Here is a 24448-nt window from a genome sequence, read left to right on the forward strand (position 1 = left end):
CCCATGCTTTTCTACCTGTTATATCCCTCAATGATGTGTTAATTATTGTATATTTCTAAACCTTATGTAAATATTTGGTATGTATTCTACAAGTGCTCTTTCTTACTGAAAGCCATGATTTATCCATATCGATGCATGTAACTGTAGTTCATTCATTTTCATTCTTTGGAATGCGTTATGTCGATATACTGTATTTTATTTACCCCTTCTCCTGGGTATGGGTAGATCAGTTGTTTTGGTTTTTTGCTATTACCACAATGCAGCACTAAACATTTTTGTGGGTGGCTGGCTACACACCTAAGAGTTTCTCCAGGGGTAGACTCAGTAGTAATGTTATCACTTCATCCTTTAAAGGAATTTTCAGCTTTACATGATAGGGGCTAATTTTTACACATTGTTTTGTAAACTACAACTTACACCTCCATTAGCAGTACGTAAAAGTCCCCCTGGCTCGATGTACTTGTTGATACTTAGAATTTGTAACGCTCCCGATTTTTACCTAACTAATGAGCTGAAATAGTATCCTATTGTTTTCTAATCGCATTTCCCTTAAGCGGGACATCTTTTCATTGTTTATAGATCCTTCCTGATTCCTCTTCAGGGAGGTGCCTGTTCACCCCACCCAAGAATCCCTGGGGCAATTGCAAGAGAAGAGGAAAGCACCTTCAAAGAATTGAAGGTTGTTCTCACTGATGGGCTCCTGAAGCTTGAATGTATCGCCCCTAAGAGAGTCAATAGACAGCTTCATTTTTCTGGGAAAGGTTGTAGTCAAACCCTATGTGCTTATGGGTCTGAAAAGACAAGAAGAGGTTCAGGTCTCAGGATGGAAATAAAAACTCAACCCAAACAGGTTTACTGAATAGAGGAATTTATGGACTCATGTCACTGCGAAGTCCAGAGATAGGATAGCTGTCAAGCTCAGTTTGATCTGGAAGCCGCCAGGGTTCTGAATGTGTTTTTGTGGCCTTCTGGCACGCCACCTTTTTCCACAGGCTGATTTCTAACATCCTCACCCTCATCACTTGAATGTGTTGAGCATTTATCATGATGCAGCCATTGTTGTGAGTGCTTAGTCCCTATTAGACCACTTAACCCTTTCATAACCCCCCTACGTGGTTGGCACCATAATCCCACTGTACACATGGGAAGACTAAGGAGCCATCCCACAGGTAGTAGTGGCAGCACCTGGGTTAGATCTTAGGATTCTGGCTCAGAGCTTGCACCTGGCAGCCCTTCCGAGTCACACATCTGAATTCCACCATTCATAGAAATGCCATCTATCAGCATTGCCAGGAAAATGCGTAAGATGTTCTCCAACTGGCCCAGCTTCAGTGACACACCTAGCTGTATCAGGGCCCTCCTGAGAAACAGAACCATTGGGATGTGTACGTCAGTTCCAAGTTTGGGGATTATTAGTTTGATGTTTAAATGAGAACAGAAACAAGACTAATTGTATTTATCTTACAGCATTATCATGAACAAGTAACATGAACAACAATTATCATGAACAATAAGTAGGCGTCTAGATACCCAGAAGGCCTTATTTCCTATGGCCTCTCTGTCTTTTCCCCAGGGAACCCTTCCGTTGAATTTTCTGTTCAGCATGTGTCCACTAGGGGTCAGACGAAGAACAAGGCAGGAGATTTGAAAATGTGTTTGCGGACCAGACCTACTCATTTGCAGATACTGTAAATATTAGCTCAAAGTTCAAGATTAACAAGACTAGATGTCTTCAATGCCCTTGCCTAACTCATTTCCCCCTTCTTGGGCATTTTCCTCTCCCCGAAGTTACCAAATCCATTCCTGTAAGTTTCCCCGAATCCAAAAAGAATGATTTTCTAGTGTGAAAAAGAAAATAATCTACTTCTCAGATTTCCTAACTTTCTCTTTGCACTTTCTACTAACAAATTATTGGGTAGCTGGGAATAAGCCAGTAACCTTGGCAGTTTTCCTCTGGAAGAAACTAAAGTCATTATCTGCTTTAAACAGACCAACTGCTCAACATCTATAATTATGACACAGCAAAACAAACTTGAAGTGTCCCCCACGGGGGCGGGGGGGGGGTGAGGCAAGGGATCAGGACACTGTCACTTGGATGGTCCCTTTCAGAAAAACTAAAATTCAGGACGGACGTCTTGTTTGGTGTCTATTAAAGTTGGAGGGCAGAAAGGTTTTTCCATTGCAGCAAATGGCGGTGACATGAGACAGCTCCCCGTGTCACATGCTTTCTGACAGCTCCCTGGCTCTAGGAAGAGATTGAACTTAATTGCCCTGTAACTAATGTTCTACTTTTTCCAGACCTAACTGGCACTGATCCTACCCAAGCTGAGATCACATGGCAAAAAGTCTGAGCCCCACATCAGGCAGCTGCAGTCACATGTCTCAGATTCCATTCCCAGTACCCTGCAGGGCTGAGAGAGGCTGGTTGGGACTCCTGGCAGGAGTGTTCCAGCAAAACACCAGGCCCTCTCCGGCCAAGGAACAGCTACTTCCACCCTGCATGGGAAGTACTCCTATAACTCAAGTGAGCAGAGGAAATAAAATGAAACGACAGCCCAAAGTAAAATATTTTCCTAAGAAAATAAGGGGGAAAGGGTTTTGGAATGGGATTTCTACAGCAGAGACATGTCTCCAGGATTCTCACCCAAGCTGTGGTTGAAAAGAACTTTCCGGAAAAGTTTCCAATGACCTTGCTCACTCGGACACTACTTTGGGGGCTGATCTTGTTCCGAGAGTCCCGGGCAACTGCTGTCCTTCCTGCAGCGCTCGTTCTGCTCCGCTGAAATCAGACGCTGAGCCTTCTAACACGCTCAGGTCGGACAGGCTTCTCTCTGTAGCCCTGGACGACACAAAAAGCCTTCCGAGGACCCTCTCTAGGAGGAAAGAGCTCCCCCCATTCTCTGGCTGCTGCACCTCCTAGGCTCACTCATACTCCCCTTTGACCTTTGTCACAGCATAAAAAGATCATCGCCACCCTCCCCTCCACCTCACAGCAGGCCTCGGCCATGCTCCACAGTTTCTCTCCTGGGCTTGGAGAATCAAAGAGGGCTTCCTAGAGGAAGTGACAGCTACGATCTAAGTGCAATGCAGGAGTAGGAGGAAGCCAGGCCAGGGTAAGAGACTGCTCCTGGGAGGAGGCATTCGCAAAGTCCCAGCAGTGAGCAAGAGCCAGGAGCATTCTGGGCGCTAGAACAGGTTCAGTGTGGCTCAATGGATTGGGGAATGTGGCGAAGGAGGAGGCTAGGGAGGCGAGCAGGAACCCCCCAGTTCCTTGCAGCATTAGCATCACCTGGGAGCACATTCAAAAGTCAGAGTTTCAGGCCCCGTTCCAGGATTACTGAATGAGAATCTGGATTTTAAGAATCCCCAGGGGACAGGACGCCATAAAGTTTGAGGAGCCCTCTTCTAAGTAGTTCAGGTGTGAGAGCACCAGGAAACCTCTGAAGGATTAAGCAGGGGATCACGTGACAAGACTTGTGACTTAGAAAAATCATTCTTGCAGGAGAGATGGAGGGGGGCGGAGTGAGTGAGTTCCTACAGACAAATACGGGAGACGAGGAGCAGCGGCCCAGTAAGGTCTGTAGAAACAAGGTGCGTAGGACACTGGACAGATGTCAGAGACTACAGGAGATTCAGCAAGCTGGGGGCGCCGCGGCCAACTGGGGCAGCCCTGGGACTTCTCCCACATTTTGGGCCCAGGGACAGGTCAGCGGGCGGGGCGCCGCAGGGAGGAGGGTGGCAGTATCTGGGGTGTGGGAAAGCCAGGCACCCCGAGAAGGTGTTCCTCTGCGTCGTCTGCACACGCTGCCTGACGAAGAATGTGAGCAGACTGGTTTCCCACGCGCTCCAGGTGGGACCTCCGCAGCGTGTGGTGCCTAAGCGGCCCTGCAGCCCGGCCCCGCGGCGCGCCCCTGGCTCGCCCTTCAATCGGGACAAGCCAGGAGAAGCAGGAAGCCTGCCCGGATTTCTACTGGGGAAACGCAGCAGCCCTAATAGTTAGCAAGAAGAGTATCTGTTAGAGAAATCTGACACCCTCCCTCCCCCTCCCCCACTTAAAAATCTCAACAGAAGAGACTGGCTGATAACGTATATGTAAAATACAATTGTGAACACCCCCCCGCCCCGTTTCCAACCAAGAACAGAGCCCCCCTGCACCTGAAGAACAGGGCTGAGGGGCAGAACTCATCTCATGGCACTTCTGTCTGAGCAACACAGTGCGAAGGAGTTAAAAGGCACAGGGAAAAATCTGGATTTCTTTTTATGCAAAATATATGGGTAGTAGGAACTGTGAGTCAATGTCCCACGCACCCATGCTGAGCGAAGAAGTGAATTCCAAACCCACCCAGGTGTGGGCCTCTGCTCCAGGACGCAGGGTGAGAGGACAGCGTGGGTGGCGCATGGGGGTCCCACCTGGTCTGTACCCACAGGTTCCAGCTCACCTGAGCTGGGCAGCGCTGCTGACAGGGCCCGGAGGGTCTGCTCTGTACTGCGAACCTCCCTCTGAAGAGGCCCCTGAGATCAGACTCAATGCCCACCCACTCTATATGTCCACGGAGGGAGCTGGCAGCTGAGGAATGGGGGGAGGGGGGCGCTCCAGTCTGCTCCTCTAACAGACCCACCGCCTTCACCTCTCCAGGTGCTGCCAGGACCTGCTGCCCTCAGCAACCTGCTCCACCCAGCAACCAGGGATGGGCTGGCAGGCTTCTACGCTCACGTGGCTGTGGAAAGAAGCCAGCACTGGAAATCTGGATGGAAACACACAAAGACCAGAATCCGAGACATTGACTCTGCCCTGCCTCATGACGTGACTTTGATGGTGAACAGGTCTATCTGCGGTGCGGGGTTTGGCTGCACCTGAGGCCTGGCTGAAGAAGAAAACCCATCTGATGCAGGGACTGGTGCTGCGGATGATGCTCGGGGCACAGGGCACCGTGCCACGGAGAGGAAGGGACAGCCAAACGGGCGTCCCAGGCCCGGACAGGCCTGGGGGCGGAACATCCAGCTGTGCCCGTTGCCAGGACACGTGAGCCGAGCTCTCTGGGCCTCCATGCTCTCACCCATAGCAAGGACTAACACTTGGGTGGAAGAGAGCAGTTTTCAGGCGCTGTGGGTCTGCTTACATCTCCACCGACGGCTCCCCATTCTCTGTCTCCCAACACCGCCACCCCCCACCCCGTGTTGCAATGGAAGGAGTGCCCTAGGGATGGCCCATCTCTGAACCTGACTGTGGATTTCAACCCTCCTGGCCTCTCACAACAGCAGTCTTCCCCTCTCCCCTGCATTCTCTCTTCCTCCCTTCCAGGACCTTTCTCAAGGGCACACCATGAGATGCTCTAGCATCTCCATCTTAAGAACCTCCACCACCAGCAATCACAGGCAACCTGTCAGCCTCCCACCTCTCCCCAGGCACCAACCTTTCATCTGGTTTCCTCCAGGGTGAGATGTCAGCACAGAGCGGTCCAGCCTTCCCCCTGACTGCCCCGTTCACGCCTCCACTTGCTCCCAGCCGGCTTCTGGTCTCCCTACCCTGTGGGACACTATTGCCAATGTCACCACCCTTGCTGAAGGCAGTGGCCCTTCTCTGTCCCCACCTCAGTCCACCCTTCAGCAGCACTGAGTCCCTCTCTCTCTTCCTGAAACACTTCCCTCTCTCGGCTTCAGGGAGATTGCAGGTTGGTTTCCCACTTCCCTCCACGGCAGGCAATTCTCAGTCTCCCTCGCCAGCTCCCTCTTTAACTTCCGATCACTGTATCAAGGACGCCAGGGCCCTGTTAGGGGCGCTCCTTTACTGCACGCTCCAGGTTCCCTGATCAAGCCCCTTGGCCCGCCAGGGTTGTTGTGAGAAAGAAATGAGAACATAAGTGAAGAATGATTGTCGCGCCCTGCCCACAGTGAGTCCACAGTGCCTGCCGCCATTGCTGCTGCCAGAGTTGATTCCGAGAACTTCCATGGGACCTCATGAACCCGCCACATGGCCGTGACCGGTATGTGTTACACATACGTTCCTGCTAAGATAGAGCAGCTGGTTCTGCCAAAGTGTTGGTCCCTAATGCATCTGAGACCATCAACATCACGGAGAGCAACCATATTTAATTTCTGAGAAGCCATGAACCCAAACTAAATGTCTGTGAAGTAGTATTAGCCTTGCTGTGACAAAGAAAAACCCTTAGGTATCAAAACCACATGCACTGAAGCTGCCCCCAGAACAATCCAATGACGTTTTGTCCGAAAGTTCACTGCCAAAGGCAAACAAGAAACACCCACAGCATGAGGCTGAGAGCTCAGTGTCTAAAACCAGGCTTCCCGACTCCCAAGTCTCTCCGGCACATGACATAGATCCAATTGTTGGTGTGAGGCAATTGCCTCATCTGTAAAATGGGGACAATGGCTGCACTTGGCTTGAAGGCTTATAAACATCAAACAGGTCATCTGTGTAAAACGCTAGGAACAGTGCCTGGCATGTAGCGGCACTGCACGCGTTTCAGTCACTAGTATTATTCCAAGTAACATAAAACTTGAGAGTGGGGCAAAAGTACGTAACTACCAAGTGCCAAGTATGCTTTGAAACGAGCCGTATTTCTGAGTTCTTGCAGGGAGGGGCGGGAACAGCCAGGGGGACAGCAGGGTGACTGCACCGCGCCCCAAGGTGGGGGGCCCGTGAAGACACTGTGCTCAGTGCAACGAGCCAGTCCCCAGAGGACAAAGGCAGGATGAGTCCATTTGCCTCAGTTTCAGGTCTTCAAGGTACACGGGCTCTGGATGGACAGCGGTGACAGCCATGCAGCAGAGGGGACCTCCTCAATGCCACTCAGCTGTGTACTTAAAAATGAATGAGACAGTAAATGCTGTGTGTATTTTACAATAACTCTTCAAAAGGAAAAAAAACAGTATGTGTATCATCTTCATTCCAAAGAGGAGTTTGGTTCAAAATTTCCAGGTATTTATTCAAACAAGACTTATTTAGCGAACACTTACTGGTTTCCAAGCACTGTGTTCTGTGCTAAGAGAGGGAAAAGGAAAGGGAATAGGGAAAGAAAGGAAGAGGAAGGTGAGACAAGGCAGGATGAGGCCTTAAGAGCTCAGATGAAGAGGCAGGACAGGCTAGGGGCCAAACCAAACCCAGGAGGGAGGGGCCAGAGGGAGGGAGAAGGGCTTAAACACAAGAGATTATATAAGGAGTTGGAGGTTGTGTAATTAACACCAATGGAAGAGAAAACCTTTAAAACGACAGCGTGGGATGAGGAGGGAGGGAAAGAAACAGAAAAAGGGGGCTGCTCTCTTAGCCTGTTTCTAAATCAGTGAGAGGAGTAAGAGACTGACTAAAATAGAATACAACCCACCACAGAGCCACCAAGTATAGCCATTCCCCGCCCCCTGCCCCGAAACGTACCGTGGTTTTCCAGCAAAGAATGTGCATTTTCAAGAAAATCTCTATTATTCCCACCGTGACTTTCTTCCGCACAACCCAGCAGGGCTGCGGCGGGGGAGCCTGAGAACGTGACTGCATTGCAGGAAGAGGCTGGGGAAGGAGGTACAGTGGGCGCGTCCACGCCCGAGGCCCAGGGCCACGCCAGCCCGAGGCTGGGGTGCGTCTATAGCTGCCTTGTTGTCACTCGTGGCCTGAAAACAGAGGCTCCACTCGCTTGAAATGCAGAAATATTTATTTTGGTTTCCTTCATTGTTTTTGGAAATTCTGTTTTGGTTTATAAAACATAGAAAGAGCCAACACTTAAAGCAAACATTCAAACCCCCAATGTGACAAATCACGGACTTTTTGTGCAGTGAAGAACACACGAAGTTAGGCTACTGAACAGTGTTACTACCGTGATGCTTCTCGAGTGCAAACCCTGTGTCGTGTAATGCGTGTGCTCTCACACACTCAGAAACGACCGCTTCCCACGCGGCGCGATTCAGTCGCATGTGACGAAGGCTTGTCGTCGAGTGAAGAGCTGCTAATTTCCCAAATTAACTGAAAAAAAAAAATCCCTGGGGAAGTTAACCCGAGGAAACGAGTTTTCCAGATTTCTACACCCTAGAATTTTGGCTTGTGCAACACATTTCACAGAAATCAGGTAGCATGACGACAGGGAGCATTTGTTTATTACTGTCCGTTCCCACAGGTACCCAAGTCTATCTACCCCCTCCACGTTACCAAAGACATGCCTTGCCTGAGAGGTCATTCTGGGGGAAAGGCCAGCTAATCACAACGTGAACTTTGGATATGAAAACCACATTAAAAACTTGTTGGCCATCACAGACAGAGGGACGGTTCAGTGATGATGGTGGACAGATATGCAGGCATCACAGTTGAGCACGGTCGTTCCGGGTAATTAGTTCTTTCTGGAAATGCTAGCCTTCACTGCGGAGTCTCAGGCCGATTTCTTTCCATGAGCCCTGGGCAGAGGGTGCTCCGGGGGCCTTTGCTGCATGGGCGCCAGAACCCACTTGCCCCGGCAAGGGACTGCTCATCCGAGACTTGTCATCCACACTGTCCTGGCCTGGCCTGGCCTTCGATCCTCTGGGGACCTTCTGATCCACAGGGAGATGCGGGGATTGTGAAGACGTACAGGGTTCATCGGCCTTCATCAGAAGAGGGGTGAGAGTGTGTGTGAGATGGGGAAGGGAAGGTGACGGGGGTCAAGAAAAACGTCTCTGGTCCACTTGTGACTCTCTCCAGAGGGGACAGTTGCTCAGAAGGGACAGTTTCCTTCTGGCGCACTGGACTCCTCAGAGCAGCAGGTCTCTCAGGAAGAGCAAAGTCTCAATTCCTTGGTTAGAGAAAGAGGGAGACAGAAGTTTTCACATCCGCCTTTTAAACTAAGGAAGTCGAGAATAACTTAGCACATTTGTAGTTTCCCCTTAATTTTTAAGGCTCAATTTGGAAATTATGTATCACCATATATATACGGTCTGCCACTCGAGGTGACTGTAAGGCAGTGTCCTATTTCCTCTAATGTTCCTATGACAAGAACCTCAAGTGCACGAGTCAGGCATGGACAGTCCTCCCCTTCCACATGCTCGCTGTCGTCAAAGTCACCAACATGAAGGCCACCAGTAGAAGAAGATCATGGAGGTGTGTGGTTTCTTCTGAGCTTTCTTCCTCCCGTTAAACTTTGATGGTAGAATAAAGTTCATCTATCTGTGACCGGAAATAATTCCGAAGCTCCGGCCTTTTAGCCTTCATTGTTGGGGTCAGAAGGCCGTTCTCGACGGAGAATAATTCAGTGCAGAGATAAATGCCTTTGACCTGCAAATACACAAGGCTATTTAGGAGGAGAGGGGACAGCAGAAATCTGGGTCTAAAGAGCCACCCAAGGGGGTAAAGACCCGCACGCTGCCAAACCGTCCTCTGACCTCTGGCCCGGCCACACTCTCTCTCTATGAGGACGGTGGCTTATTCTCAGGTTAAAGAACTCCCCACCACCCCACCACCCTGGCACCAACCCACGCCATTATTCATCCCTCACGATTTCTTTAGGTTATCTTCTGTAGGTTATATTCTTTATCTACTCATAAAGAATCTTCAAGTCAGAAACTTGTCCTACAAGAATTCATGTACTTTTATGAAAGTCTTACCTGTTCAAAGGCTTTCAGTCCGGACTCCTTCCCAATTCTCACCATGTCTTCCAGAACAGCTTTTCTGACATCCTAGGAAGAGAAACGAGAGACTTCCTGGGTTGGAGGTCCCTGCGCTGGGCACTCGACACCGCGGGGAGACGCGGAGGGAGACGCGGAGGGAGCCCGCGAGCTCCCGCACCCACCTTGTTCCGGCACAGCTCTTCGAAGGACCCTTCCAGCCCTCTCTTCCGGGCCCAGTGACCCAGTGTCTCGATGTCGGGGACCACGATTGCTATGAGAAATGACTTTAACACAGACAAGTCAGTGACTACATGGCTCGGCCCAGGTGTTCTACAGGGTGGTCCTGTATGAGTCTGCACCGAGACCCCTGGAGAAGCTGGTAAAAGTTACAGACCCTCTCTCTAGGACACACTGCAGGCCTGGGGGCCCACTGAGCCCAGGGTAAGAACCCCTGGCTCTAAAATAGTGACAGCGTCAGGAACTTTATAGTAAGTGTCTTAAGAACCACTGGGAATCAAAATCGAAAAAAACCCCAAACCCCAATTTTTATTTGATTTTGTGTATACATTCAAAAAATAAAACAGGCTCAAATTAGGAAATAGGATGGCAGAGAACAGGGAAATAAATAAAAATCAGAGGCATAGTAAGAGTCTAGGTCGAAGAAAAACAGGCGCACCCCCTTAAAAGAAAATCTTCTAAAGTCACTTAGAAACCTCAAGGTTTAGGGCACGATGACCCCTCAGGGAACCAGGCCTCTTTGCTCCCTTGTCACACCACTGGTCCAGTGTTTTGGCAAACAGACGTTTCACTACAATATCGCTCTCGGTTTTCAACTTGATGTTGGCTCACAGCCACCATTTGCTCGAAGATGATTGAGGACGCATATCATAACTATGTTGGGTTTAATATGTTTGAAAATTCTAAACTTTCTTGTGATCCACATGTCGATATCGTCCCTCATCATTAAATTAGAAGCATATCTTTGCCCACTCCTGGATGTCTTCCACCCTGCCCCTCTTGGTATGTCACGTCACTCTGGGTAAAATAAAAATGTGGAAATGAGAGAGAAAAAACTTCTCTGAATAAGAAGCGCCCAACAGCAAAAGCCAATAATGCCTGCTTCACATTCTAGCAGTCAGACGAGAAAGTCACTTCACAGTCATTGCAAACTTGTCACTGGAGACCGGCACTTGCCACACCTGCCCTTAGAGCTCCCAGCTCAGAAAGCACCTACCTGCAAGCTCTCTCCGTGGACAAACACCTGTGCAACAGGTTCACTTCGCTGGTAGACATTTTCGATCTTTTCAGGTGCTATGTACTCTCCTTGTGCCAGTTTAAATAGGTGCTTTTTCCTGTCGATGATCTTCAAGGTGCCGTTCTGTTCATCAGAGAGGGGGGCTGTGAGTGGGCCATGGCGGGCTTCCACCTAGGCTCAATCACACCCAGCACAGGGCATTTGACTCACTTAGTCCTCAGGGCTTCGGGCAAAGTCTGCTATCACCCCATTTTACAGAGAGGAAAACTAAGGCTTGGAGAATTGAGTAACTTGCCCGGGGCCATTGAGCCAAGTAGGGACACAGAGGAGGGATTGGAGCCCATCCTCATTCCCCTTCCCCCCGTGTCAGCCCACTGGCAGCTTTTTGCCTGCTGCGTTCAGCGTGGCTTCGCGCACACGGCCTCACACCCGAGTCAGGGACACACACACCGCCTCTGCAGTGGAGTTCAGTTCCAGGAGAGCAGAGACACAGACTCACCCACCCCCGGTGCCCCAGGGGCTCAGCAAACCTTTACAAGCCCCAGGCAGGGTTTCCATGGCTTTATTAGGGCCTCAGGGCCGGGAAGGGAGGGGGAGCTCCTGGATCTCGGGGAAGAGTCGATCAAGTGCCCACGTAGGAACAGTGGGGACACCAGACGCTCTGGCCCAGACCTGCCAAGTGCCAGTAACGCCCACCAGACCTTCAACCTGTCCCGACCCTGGCGTCAACGTCATGCTCCCAAAAAGCGTCTGTTGGAAACCTCCTAGGCGCTCTCACTCGCACCTGTTCTCCATTCTTCACAGGAGAGACTGCGGTCCTGAGAGGTTGTGAGCTGTGCTCGCGGAGCCAGAATGAGAATGGACACTTAATCCCTCTTGAACCTGGGACAGGGACTTAGTTTGTTTCTAAATAGCTTGGATATTCTGAAGTCTGAATTAATTAGGGGGCCATTTTCAAATCAATAAAAATTTCATGGTGTTAAGCACCTTAAATTTATAAGAATCAAACAATATGCAATAATAAAAATTACATTAGGCATTTGGCCCTGACTTGTGTGGCTCAGTGGTTCGGGTGCAAACTGAAAGGTCGCCAGTTCAATTCCTGGTCAGGGCACATGCCTGGGTTACAGGCCAGGTCCCTGGTTGGGGATGTGCAAGAAGTAACTGATCGATGTTTCTCTCTCACACTGATGTTTCTCTTTCTCCCTCCCTTCCCCTCTCTCTAAAAATAAATAAATGAAATCTTTCAAAAAATATGTAAGGCACTTTAGTGCTTGCAATCAACACAGCAACGACTTTCAAAAGCAGTGGCTGTTACCACAGCGAGCACAATTGGCCGGCTCTCTGGGCACCACTTCTCGCCCGAGCCTCCCACTCCTAGGATAGCTTCTGGAATTGCTGTTCCGTCAGTGGTTCTGAGGCTAAATCGGAAGGAGCTGATCCCATCGGTGAAGTGTCTGCCCTGTTTTCACCGGACGACAAACCTAAGGAACTCGCGCAGCAGACCGCTGCCCACCCCCTTGCCTGGCAGCCCGCACTGCAGCCCCACGCCCACTTCGCTGCGACCTCCACGTCGCGGCGCACTGTCGACGTCTGAAAAGCCGCAGTCTCTGTGGACCTTACACAGGAAGCGGCAACTAGAATGGATGTCAAACATCAAAACAAAACATTTCTGCCACAGGTAACGAGAGAACCCCCTGCAGGGGCAGGCCTGTGCCCGGCAGGAAACAGAGGCATCCACACCAGCCGCTGGGCAAGGACAGAGAGAGACACAAAAGGCGGGGCCACGGCCCCGTGGCAGGGGCCGGGCGGTGGGAGGCCGCGTCCCCGCAGTGCGGCGAGGAGCCCGTGCGACTTACTGGCAGCCATTTCCCAATGTCCCCCGTGTGCAGCCATCCGTCTTTGTCCAGAGCTTCCGCCGTCTTTGCTGGGTCCTTCAAATAGCCTTGGAACACGTTTGGCCCTTTCACACACACCTGAGGCAAAAGAAGGAGGCGGGCGGGTGCAGTCAGAAGGCACAGCTTCCCGCTGCCAGGCAAGAGGCACCAGCCTGGTGGCCAGCGCTCCCCTGCGGGGTGGCGATCCGAGAGCTGCTCAGAGAGGCGCTCCTGAGAGTCTGCATCACAGGGAGAAAAACATCTTCCCCCCTTTTTTTGTAGCTACATGAGGTGACAGACGTTAGCTACATTCACTGTGGGACCCTTTTGCAGGACGTGTAAGTTCAGTCATGACTCTGGGTGTGCACTTTGAACTTCTACTGAGCTGTGTGCCAATGACACCTCGAGAACACCGGGGTGTGGGGGTGGCTCGAGGTACCGCTCCAACCTGCTGGAGAGCCCCAGAGGCACCGAAATCCCTTTGAAGTAACTAGACTCTCCTCCCACTAGCAGGGGCTCACTGATAAGCAGGCATCGGGGCAACAAGCAGACAGGAGCTCTGCCCCGGGCCCAGGCCGCTGGCGCCTTGCACCATCTTGGGCCCCAGTCCCTACCATGTCTGGCAGAAAAGGGAGGCATCAGCGGCCCCGTCCAACACTCGCTCTGGGGGCTGAATATAAATGTACTTGAAAAAAGAAGCTTGTCTGACTGCAGGATCACTGGCAAAATGCAGCTCGGGGGCCCAAAGGCTTTACGTGAGGCTGCGCTGGGGAACGCACAGCGCTTGTCGGCAGCGTTAGAGGAAGGTGGGGATGGGGAACGCCGGGACCCCACTCACCTCCCCCTCGCCCTTCGCAGCCAGGTAGTTCATTTCTTCCACGTCAACCAGTTTTATCCAATTGCAAGGCATGGGGGCCCCGACGTGGCCTGTATGTGGAAGCAAAGAACAGTTATTCGTGATGGGACTGTACTGTCCTTGGGCCGCATTATTTCTATCACCAATAAGCCTGCTCATGGGAAGAACCACTATACAACAACTGGTGGTTTCTGCAGTGGGAGAGAGTCTCCCTCCGGCAAATTCATGTAGAGAGTTGATGCCTAGAACAGACACAGAAACATCCAAAAGTCTCCCAGGGGCCTTTCCCACGTTCGATGCTCTCAGTTACCTGTCAAAGTATACACGGCGTGGCTGCTGGCTTTAAGGGCTTCCACAAACGCCTGGAAGCAAGCCTTCTCCGGGCGCTTCCCTGGCCCCTCTGGTGTGGTGGCCACTGCCCATGCTTTGCCACCTCACCTTGGGACAGGCTTCTGCGTGTCCCCACTCTCTGTAAGAGGGCACAGGCAGCTGTGGCAGGTCTTGCTTTATTCCCACCTACCCCCTGGTCAGAATGGATGACCGTGTTTCATGCTGAAGTTCATGAAGACAAGACGATGCTTCTTTCTACAGATAACTTAGTTGTCTTGCCAAAATGGTCTTAGGGTTAGGTTCGCTTCCCAAGGCAAAGCCAACAGGAATGAGGTATGTTGCAAAAGCATCACAAATAATTCTTCCTCCGTTTTAATAAGTTCAGCTTAAAGAGATCCCTGTTCTAAAGTCCTCAGCTGGTAAGGAACCAGGGGTTAAAAATTAAACACGATGAAAAAGGTTCACAGACCGTTAGTGCCAGTCTCAGCAGAATTACACTATTGGTTCACGCTAGGTACTGCACGTCTATGTTGCTACACGGTGCTCACACTTACAAAGCACCAAATAAACCAGGGGACTGAGTTATCACAGTGTGGGATGCGCCCGCATGGTACAGAGGAGAGCAGGAAGCTTCGCACTCAGACCTGGGCTGGGACTCTGGCTCCCAAGGCAATGCTGTGCCAATTCTTATGCATCATTCCCCGTGCCTTTCAGCCCACAGCCAATCACGTCCTCGGGAGATAACAGGATTCATCTCATGGGGATGTCGCTGGGACGAAGTACACGTCATGTACACTTTAAGTCCCTAACAAGGAACCTCATCCATGACAGGTACTCATCCAATTATTTTGATATCTGTCTCCATTTTGTCTTTTTAGGAAAAAGGATCTGCATTTATTTTTCTCTGTAGTCTCAACATCCAGCATAGCACACAGTATACATTTAATTAAAATTTACCAGCAGATCAGTGGACCCCAAAGCTCGGTTGGGGCAAACGTCCTGAAGTGGGTGTAAAGGCGTCATCTCTTACAGCCATCACCCTCAGGGTCTGTGGCGGTCTCTACTGCCACCCAGCTTTACGGTCAGAGCCTCAAAACCATGTCCCAACCTGCCACGTTGTCCACGTGGCTCCCTGATTTACAAGACTGGGTACCCCAAGGCCTAATCATCTGAGACATAGCCCTTGTTGAAGTTGGCTAATGAACCAGTGCATGACCAACCCAATTCCAGTCTGAATGACAGATGTCCATAGGACTGTCCCACCGACCAACTGTACCTGCTGTCCAGTCTCCGGGCACGGTCAGGGAACAGCCAGCCGAGCACTCGGTCTGCCCGTAGCCTTCGTAGAACTGGGTCACCAAGAGATGAAATGGCCTTAGAAAGGGGACGCCTTTGCTGCAAGTGCACAACCGAGTTCCTCCAGCTTCTGAGTGAGGGCCCACTATAGAGGAACCTCCTCCCAAACTTCGTTTGGTAAATCTGTCCGATACCACACCCTGCTTCATCACAGCACCCAAACACTCTCGCCCTCGCACCAAGCCCAGCTCATTCGTGTCCGTTCGCTACTTCACATCCTGCAGATGCGCGAGGGAGAACGCTGGCACGGGGGAGGGTCCGCTGCACCCGAGCTGCCCGGGAAGGCTCCGTCCCCACAGGCCCTGTTGCCAAGTGGGCTCTGCTAACTAAGACAGGTTCTCTGCGTGTTGTGTGCGTTGGCCATCACTTATAACCCACCCGGCCCCTCCTGCCTGAGTCTAAAGGCAGGATCTGCGCCCTTCCTTCGAGGACACGATGCAGTGGTGGGCACACACACGTTCCCCCCGCCAGGGGTCAAAATAGACAAGCTTCCTTCTCTAAGCAACCTAGAAATAACATGGTCTCCTGAAGAAAGACAAGAGACACACGGGGAGCATCAGAGTGGCTTTTGGAAAGCAGGCCCCGGGCATGACAACGTCTGGGATGGCCAAGGGCCAGGGAGCCGGCTCACCTGGCAGCCAAGTGCAGCCCGCAGGAAGGTCAGTACTGTGGCAGAGACAGGTGCGGCTCCTGTGATCATCAGCCTGACCTTCCCTCCCAGGCTCGACTTAGAGGACAGGAGGGGAAAGAAGGAGAGAAGAAGGAGGGTTAAATGGCTGGAAGTCAGTGGGCTCCTCAAAGATACTTTCTTGGCACCGCACTCCCCAACCCCCAGCTCCTTCTCTGCACACCGCCCAGGACTCACTGATGCCCAAGAACTCACAGGCGTCCATGAGAGGAACGCCCGGCCAGATTGTGTTTCTGTTCTGCCTGAGACCCTACCATTCGCTCTAAACCCGTACGAAAATCACCCAGCACCTCTACTTGCCGGGGTCTTAAGGGATTAGAACAAGGGTGCAGTGGATTTGTGGCAACTACCACACTTCTTGCATTTTTTTAGACTAGTATATTATTCTTTACCACTCACGCCCAAAAAGTTACCTCGAGAGTGATATTCGTGCTCCAGAAAAATAAAACCAAACGGAGAATAAGAAAGGTTACAGTATCCTGATTTCTTTCGGCCCTCAAGAACTACAATATTGTTCTGAAGTATTTTGGATCCTGAGATTTATGGGATGGCTTTGTCCCTAACTTTTAGAAATGTGCCCGAATTAATACAACTGTGTCTTTCTCTCTCTCGTCTGCACACGTCTCTGTTAAAAGAGCCTGCAGAGAAAACCTGAGACCCCGGTTAGCTCGCGTGACAGCCAACAGTGCTGCCACCTGTATTTTGCGGAAGATGAGCTTGTCCCACAGGCTGTTGTTTCTAATGACGCCGCTGCGCAGCTCTGCTTCTTTCCTCTTGGAGGCGAAGTCCAACAGCCAGCGCTTCAGTGTGGTGTTTGCCTGTCCGAAAATCTACCAAGTGGAGACACGAAAAGGTTCCACAGTTACTAAGATGGCTCGAGTCAGGAAGAGAGGTAGTGACAAGTACTGGGAAAGATGTGGGGATGCTGGAACCCCCCGCCCTGTTCGTAGAAACGTCGTTACATGGCCTGGCTTTAGAAAACACACAGGGTTACAACGCGCAGCAGTTCCGCTCCCAGGTGTCTGCCCAAGAGAGATGAAGGCAGGGGTCCACGCAGAAAACTCGGCGGCGTATTTACAGTAGCCAAACAGTGGGAACAACTCAAGTGCCCATTGATGGATGACTGGAGGAATGAAAGGTGTTCCACCTATACCACGGAATACTGTCTGGCTATTCTAAGGAATGAAGTACACCTGGCTGGTGTAGCTCAGTGGACTGAGCACAGGCCTGTGAGCCATTGTCACCGGTTCAATTCCCAGGCAGGGCACGTGCCTGGGTTGCTGGCCAGGTTCCTGGTGAGGGGTGTGCAAAAGACAACCACACATTGATGTTTCTCTCCCTTTCTTTCTCTATCCCTTCCCCTCTCTCTAAAAATAAATAAAATCTTTTTTAAAAAAAAGAAATGAAGTACAGCTACACTCTACAACATCGAAGAACCTTGAAAACATGTTAAGTGAAAGAAGCTAGAGACAAAAGAACACATATTGCATAACTCCATTGGTGGCCAAGTCCAGGACAGGCAGATCTATAGATTCAAAAAGTAGATGATTTTTGCTTAGTGGTGGAGGTGAGGATCGGGGTGGGGATGACAGCTAAAGGGAAGGTCAAGGGCTCCTTCTGAGGGGACAAACACGTTCTAGAATGAACTGTATAGATGGTTGTAGAATTCTGAGAATGTACTGAAAACCTCTGCATCGTACACTTTAGTGAGCACCTTCATTGTATGGAATGTGAATTATATTTCAATAGAGCAGTTCTTATAAGTTTTTTTCTAAAAGAACCATTAAAAAATGAGTAAGTTCTCACAGATGAAAGAAGGCACGCCTGCAATTAAAGAGCACTGAATGCCCCATCCAGGTTCACTGGGGGACACTCACAGCACACGCAGCCCTGGCCCTGGCCCTGGCCCCACAGTCCACGCTGGGATGGCCTCTCAGAGTGGGAGCCTGCACAGTCCTTGCTTTAAGGTAGGCACTTCTCGCAAGGTGGCTAAGTGAGGAACACTTCACATGTGCATGGAGCTTTCCAATTTCTAAAACAATTTCATAGTTATCCTTCTCATGTGAGCAAGGAGCAGCTTCATGAGACACTCAGCAGTCCCTTGTACAGATGAGAAAACAGAGGCTCAAAGAGTTAATAGAAGACGTTCCTGGCTGCTGTGGCTCAGTGGATTCAGCACCAGCCTGTAAACCAAAAGGTCGCCGGTTTGATTCCCAGTCAGGGCACAGGCCTCAGTTGGGGGCCAGGTCTCCAGTTTGGGCATGAGATGGGTAACCAATCAGTATTTCTCTCACACATCAATGTTTCTCTCCCTCTCTGTCTCCCTCCCTTCCGCTCTCTCCAAAAATGAATCCATAAAACCTTTTAAGAAAACCACCTCCACCTCACACCTGCATTGTCCCTCTGGGGTAAGTGCCTGTGTGTTTTCTCTCGTAATCCTTAGCAGCACCCCTGTGAGGTGACTGTACTCAGTGTCACAGCACTGTGGCCTGCAGCTCTGCGGGATAAGGAGGACTGTCCGGGTCATGCAGAAGGCCCTGCCTGAGTCAAAGCCGACTGGGACTTGAGGCCCAGCACTGTGCCCTCTCCGTGGTGGTGCCCGGGACTCACTCGGTCAAACATCCGGTTCAGCAGTCTCGGGACCACAGGGAAGATGGTGGGTTGAAGCGCCTTGAGGTCATCCATGAGCAGCCTGATATCTCCTTGGAAAAATCCTATCTTAGCTCCATGACACAGCATCACACACTAGGGAGGTAAACACACACGACCAGCATTTCAGCACTGCAGCAAGGGTCACCCAGCACAAAGACAAATAAGGCCTCTGTGTTAGCATTTCAGAGCCATTGCTAGAGATCTTAAAGTTGCTAAATGTAGGCAGCTTAAAAAAATTGTTCTCGCATTCTTCGGTCACTGTACCCTGGCCATGAACCAGGGTATGTTGGTTCTGGTGAGGATCACAGAGGTTCTGCTATTTTAGCTTCATGATAAATAATCTGTCGACTGAATGACATGGTATTATATAATCCAAATATTTTTAGTCTTCCAGAAACTTTAGGTCTAATTTATTCTCAAAACAAAAACTTAGCTACTTACCCACAGTCCTAGCTTATCAAAGCCTCATTTTCTTTTACTTGAATCTAACTAAAAATTTCTAAAAAACCATGGAATATGTTGCGGCTGAAATACCAATGGCATCTCACACCAGCACGGCTTGTCATTCAGCTGTATTCTATTGCATGACTTTTCTCCACTGGAGGCCAACTGTACTGGCAAGCCCCATGGACCTGGCAAACAATCTGCCTCTTCTAAATTTCAAAAAGAAAGATTCAGCCCTGGCCGCGTGGTGCGGTTGGTTGGTGCGTCCGCCCATATGCTCAGTGGCTGCGGGTTTGATCCTCAGCTGGGCACACACAGGAGGCAACCGCTCGATGCCTCTCTCTCACATACACGTTTCTTTCTCTCTCTTTCCCTCCCTCTCGCTCTGAAAGCCAATAACCATATCCTCGAGTGAGGATTAAAAACAAAAAAAGATTCAGAGGATGCTGCAACGAGAGTGAACGTAGTCTCAGGCCAGGAAGCAGAAACCGCTAGAAAGGCACCCCGGGGTTCACTGTTTAAACACGAACGCTCAGAAGGCTTTTCTCACTGTGGCCAGGCTCCCAGGCGTGCTTCCAAACCTACCGCCAGGGACATACGACCCATTGTCGTCTCATTTGACATCACCTGATAAGCTCACAAGCTCTTCTGAGGTGTGCGGGAAGCACAAGGAACAGACAGAAGATGGGATCTCATGATCCCTGGTCCTTAAGGGATGAACAAGTCCTATGGGGCAGCAGGCAGCCCATCAGAGGGTGGACCCTCCATCAATCACCTTTCTGTGGCCAACACCTAGTGCAGGGCGTGGCATGTGGGTGGTGCTCAATAACCGTTTCTAAGTGAGTGAACGGTGCTCACTTTTCCTGTAAGTCTACAATCCAGAATTGTCCGGGAGGGGACAAAAGTGGTTCTCGGCCGGTTTCCAAACTAGGCAGGCACGCAGCTGGGCATGGCGAGCCTGGGCGAAGGTTAGCTCCAGACCACCCTGCCTTTCTAAGGTCACTTAGAATTTTGGTGAGAGAATTAGTCTTCAGCCCACACGGGCATTTACGAACAAACACAGTAAAAAAAGAGAGACTTCTCACAGAGCAGAAGCCTCCCTAGGGCTCTATCAGATGGTAGTGCTGACATTTCTACTTTTACAGTTAATCTTTCTGGAATCATGTCCGCAGGCATATCATTCAAAAGCCCAAGCTTCTAATTTTAAAGTGAATGACTGAAGTTCAAGTATCCAGACCCAGAAGAAAAGTGGCATTCCGGCAAACAATTAGCCCTATTTCTAACCCGGGACTCAGCAGGCACCGAGGACCGGCTGCCAGTGTGCACGTCAGACTTACCAGCAGGAGCTGTTCAAACATGTGTGCAAGTGGCAAGAACGAAATGTGTGTGTCACTGTCATTCAGGACAATCGCTTTCTGTAAAACACAACAACTTAGAGCACAGACAAACAAGCAGGTGAGAAACACACAACACGATGCCTTACCTCGACAACCATTTCAAACATATGGGCAAGAGGCAAGAAAGAGATCAGCACATCATCTGGGGAGGGGTTGACAATGTTCTGCAATCGAAGACACCAGTAAGGCGGAGAGGTGTTAAGATCCCAGAAGTTTTCTGCTTTCTTTTAGAGCACACGACACCTGAACACCACCTGAACACCGAGGGGAAATGGCCCGGGCTCGTGATCTGCCCTCGTTTGTCACCAAGGGGCGAGATACAGAGCAATACTTCAGTCACTCAGATAGAGTGGAGGTCATTTCCAATGACAGAGTAAGTGCGCCTGGCACGCTCATCAGAAAAGAGGAAAACTTTGCCCAGATTGGGATGCTAAAGTTTCGTGTGCTCTAATCGTTTATTATTTCAGAATGGTAGTCCCCCACCACCCAGCCAGCTCCGTTCCACCCAGAGGTCGGAAACCTGAGACCCAGCCCACAGCAAGACAGCATTTCAGGTTGTGAGGGAAAGAGGGCGAGGAGGTGAGAAACGCTGGATTTCCAAGCTCCTTTCATCCATAGTGCAGTGCATGTGGGGGAGTTCAGTCTGATCAACACCGTTGCCATAAAGGTCTCCTTTGCCTATGGAAAACAGCTCCATTGGTCTGACACAAGCCCTGATCTGGCACTAAGGGGTTTGCTGCAATAGGTCTCTATCTGGATGAAGTCTGGACGTCTGGCTTCCATTCCATGGCTCTGGAGGGGCTTTACTTATGGCCAAGCCCAGCGAGGGTTTGCATGGAGTGTTCATGTCATTCACATAAAGGGTTCTGGCCCCAACGGGGGTTGCCAACAGCAGCTGCTTCACACCAATCAGGAGATGAAGGCACTGTCAGTTGCCTGGGGGGGCACCCATTTCTGAACCCTGCCGCCCCTCCCCAAAGCCGGCAGTCCTTCCTAATGATGTGATCATGAGGGAGAGCCCCTGGCCTGAACCCCTGGCCTGAACCTCCTCCTCCTCTGCAGGAGTCCCAGAAGCATCTGAAGCGTCAGTCCCAGTGGCCTGAACAGGCCGTAATCCGGGGTTAATTTTACAGAAGTATGACCTGCATTCCAGCTGGTACGTCGCCGTGGCAAATGTTTATAGAATGAGAAATCAGACTTGATAGTATCTACGGTTTTCAACTACCTGATTTAGCCTAACAAATAGTATGCGTTAGCATGGTTAGAAATTTCACCAAGTTGCAAATGCCTCCAGTAATATAACATTTTAAACAAAGCTCTAGAATCGTTTGCCTCAATGAGCTACTGATGCATTTTTAGTTTTCTTTGAAAGCCAATTAGAAAATTAAAATTTTCCTTCGGAGAGGTACTAACTGCTGACTTCCATTTGGGAAGTATACTCCCAGAGAGGCATTTGGGACTCAGAGTGGGAGCAGGAGCGAGAGTGAGACGGCCCTTCTGCAGCCCCCAGACAGGCCCGCTCTCCAAGCCCAGGAAGCACAGGTTCCCTCCAGAAACAGACCCTGCCCAGAGATGGAGGTAGCAAGTTATGCAGCATGTGGGAAGGCTCTGAGAGAAGGCATTATACTGCTCAGTGGTAACCCCCTCAAAGCAAGTTTGAAACATACCCTCGGCATCAGGGACTGAATCGCGTCGCCCCCACCCTTCCATCCACACGGAGAAGCTCTAAGGCAGCTTGGCCACATTTGGAGATGGGGCCTTCCAAGAGGTAACTGAGGTTAAGTGAGGTCATAAGGGTGGGGCCCTGATCCAGAATGGCTGGTGTCCTTGTAAGAAGAGGAGATGCTGGAAATTTCTCTCATTCTCCTTTTGCACGGGAGGAAAGGCCAGGTGAGGCATGGTGAGGCATGGTGAGGCATGGTGAGGCATGGTGAGGCATGGTGAGGCCAGGTGAGGCATGGTGAGGCATGGTGAGGCATGGTGAGGCATGGTGAGAAGGTGGCCATCTACAAGCCAGGGAGAGAGCCCTCACCAGAAACTGAGTTTGTGGGCTCCCTGACCATGGACGTCTAGCCTCCAGAACTCCGAGAAAAATCCATGTCTGTCATTTAAGCCACTCGGTCTGTGCTCTTTTGCCACGGCAGCCCAGGCTGACTAAGACACTTGGGTAGCAACTGAAGTCTGAGGCTTTTAGTCCTTCTCATCAAAGGGAAGTCAAGCCGACCATAATAAATAATAATAATTCAAAAGCCTTCAGCAGCATTTAACATTTCCTTGTCAACGTAAAGAAATTACTTTTCGCACACAGGAATAGTAGGGAAAAGCACAAGAGAGTCAGTTTTTCTCTGGCCTCTCCTGACCAAAGTTGTGCTACATTCTAGCTGCCGACGGTCGGAATGACCAGAGCCAGGGCTGGAGAGCGGGCCCACAGGGGAAACGAGGGGAGCGAGTGGCATGAAGGGCCAGGCCTTCTCTGCGTCTCAGAGAGTCCACCTGCAGTGTGGACTCGGTGTTGGGGGGCTGCCTTTACCACTTTCATTCTCGAGGCCTAATGCCAACCGACCAATGGGCATGAAGGAAGATGGCACTATCCCAGTTTACCTCCGTCATTTTCACAAAAGCCGAGGAGTCGCTCACTATGTTCCCATGGGTGATCATGGCTCCTTTGGGGTTGCCTGAGGGACACAGAGAGCAGAGCGAAGTCAGAGGACAGCAGCTGTGTCCGCGGGGGACAGGTGGAAAGGAGGCCCAGGACCCTGCATGTGAGCGGGGCCGCGAATGCCTCCCATGGTCCGTACACCCCGAAAGCCAAATGTTGGGTACCATTAAATTCCTGAGCGATCTGCCATCCTCTTAGTGAAACTTAGTATCTTCAACACTCTATTAAAACGGGCACATTTCAGCGGGTGTGTGGCAATAAGAGAAGAAACCCAGGAGTTTTTTTGTATTTCTATAAGTCACTGATACAGTTTGCCTCAGGAAGATGGATGAAGCGTCGCCTCCAATAAATGTTTGCGGAAATATGCGACACGCTCAGACTCTCAGCATGTCTCACAGAGTGACGAGAAGACAATGCCCGAACCACTGCCATCTCTTCCGCCTTCAGTCCATCCATGGTTCAAGTAAGTCACCCCAAAAGGGGGGCAGAGAGGAGACACCTCCAGATCCCACTTTGAAGCAACTCCGTAGAGAAACTTACCCGTGGTTCCACTTGTGAAACAGATCACTGCAAGATCTTCAGGTGCTGGGGGCTATAGCACATTAAAAAGAAGAAGAAAGAAAAGGGGGTAGAAATCAGAATAGAAAACCCAAGACTTTTCCTCCGTGACGACTAGACGTGGAGGCTAGGGAGGGTTGGACACAGCATCTTACCTTGGGCTTCCTTCTGTTGGCTCGTCCCAGGTCCTTAATTAGAAGAGAAAAACATTTTAAATGGGAACATTTTCTAAATGGAAAGAATAAGGTCAGATCAAGACACTTCAAGCTGATTTTACTGTGGGATTTGCTGATGGCAGGCTCAAAGACAGAATGTATTTTCTATCAAATAAACTCATTGAAGTTGTGCAGCAACTTCAATGAACCGGGACCAAAAAACTTACCCATTGCTCTAAGCAGCATTTTTTCCAGTTATCTTTTCTCTTATACAAGACTATAGAAATGGTATTAGGACTGGGCTTTGGAAAAAAGGATTTATTCAAAAGACAGGAACCAAAGTCTCTTACGATGGATTTTGTTGTCCCTGCCCCCACTTCCTATTCTGGCCTTTCACAAAACCCAGCTCTTAACGGTCCTGAAAGAACCGCAGAGGCCCAGCACGTCCCCATTGCAGAGCAGAGCAAGATACGGGATCGCCCAGCTCTGTGCAGCTGACGTCTTCGATCCGGAGAGAAAAAGCTGCCTGTGCAAGACTTCACGCCAGCCATGTAAGAGGCTCAGATGTCTGCTCTCCTCACATGGGGCAGAGAAAGAACTGGGAACCTCCCGTACAAAACAGGCCGGAACGAAGATCTGCGG

At 50.5% G+C, this 24448-nt stretch overlaps 1 protein-coding gene across 4 annotated transcripts in view; it reads right to left on the reverse strand.

The window, feature by feature from the left end:
• Positions 1 to 7643: 7643 nt before the first annotated feature.
• Positions 7644 to 24448, reverse strand: part of ACSL1 (acyl-CoA synthetase long chain family member 1) — a 56955-nt gene continuing 40150 nt past the window's right edge. For 2 of the 4 annotated variants that reach the window (XM_037055168.1, XM_037055169.1), the window contains exons 8-22: positions 23807 to 23839; positions 23634 to 23685; positions 23036 to 23109; positions 20521 to 20598; positions 20375 to 20452; positions 18552 to 18686; positions 16637 to 16771; positions 15885 to 15980; positions 15174 to 15246; positions 13550 to 13638; positions 12694 to 12810; positions 10814 to 10957; positions 9762 to 9863; positions 9577 to 9648; positions 7644 to 9247 (exon numbers count right to left, since the gene is read on the reverse strand). In XM_037055168.1, coding sequence (XP_036911063.1) covers positions 9107 to 9247; positions 9577 to 9648; positions 9762 to 9863; positions 10814 to 10957; positions 12694 to 12810; positions 13550 to 13638; positions 15174 to 15246; positions 15885 to 15980; positions 16637 to 16771; positions 18552 to 18686; positions 20375 to 20452; positions 20521 to 20598; positions 23036 to 23109; positions 23634 to 23685; positions 23807 to 23839 — 1419 coding nt within the window. In that variant the 3' untranslated portion in view covers positions 7644 to 9106. The remainder of the gene's footprint in view (positions 9248 to 9576; positions 9649 to 9761; positions 9864 to 10813; positions 10958 to 12693; positions 12811 to 13549; positions 13639 to 15173; positions 15247 to 15884; positions 15981 to 16636; positions 16772 to 18551; positions 18687 to 20374; positions 20453 to 20520; positions 20599 to 23035; positions 23110 to 23633; positions 23686 to 23806; positions 23840 to 24448) is intronic. The other 2 variants (XM_037055171.1, XM_037055170.1) reach the window with 2 other exon arrangements.

This window comes from Sturnira hondurensis, unplaced genomic scaffold, assembly GCF_014824575.4.
Source record: "Sturnira hondurensis isolate 20B ecotype Veracruz unplaced genomic scaffold, ASM1482457v3 Scaffold0008640, whole genome shotgun sequence".
In the NCBI taxonomy this organism is placed as follows: domain Eukaryota; kingdom Metazoa; phylum Chordata; class Mammalia; order Chiroptera; family Phyllostomidae; genus Sturnira; species Sturnira hondurensis.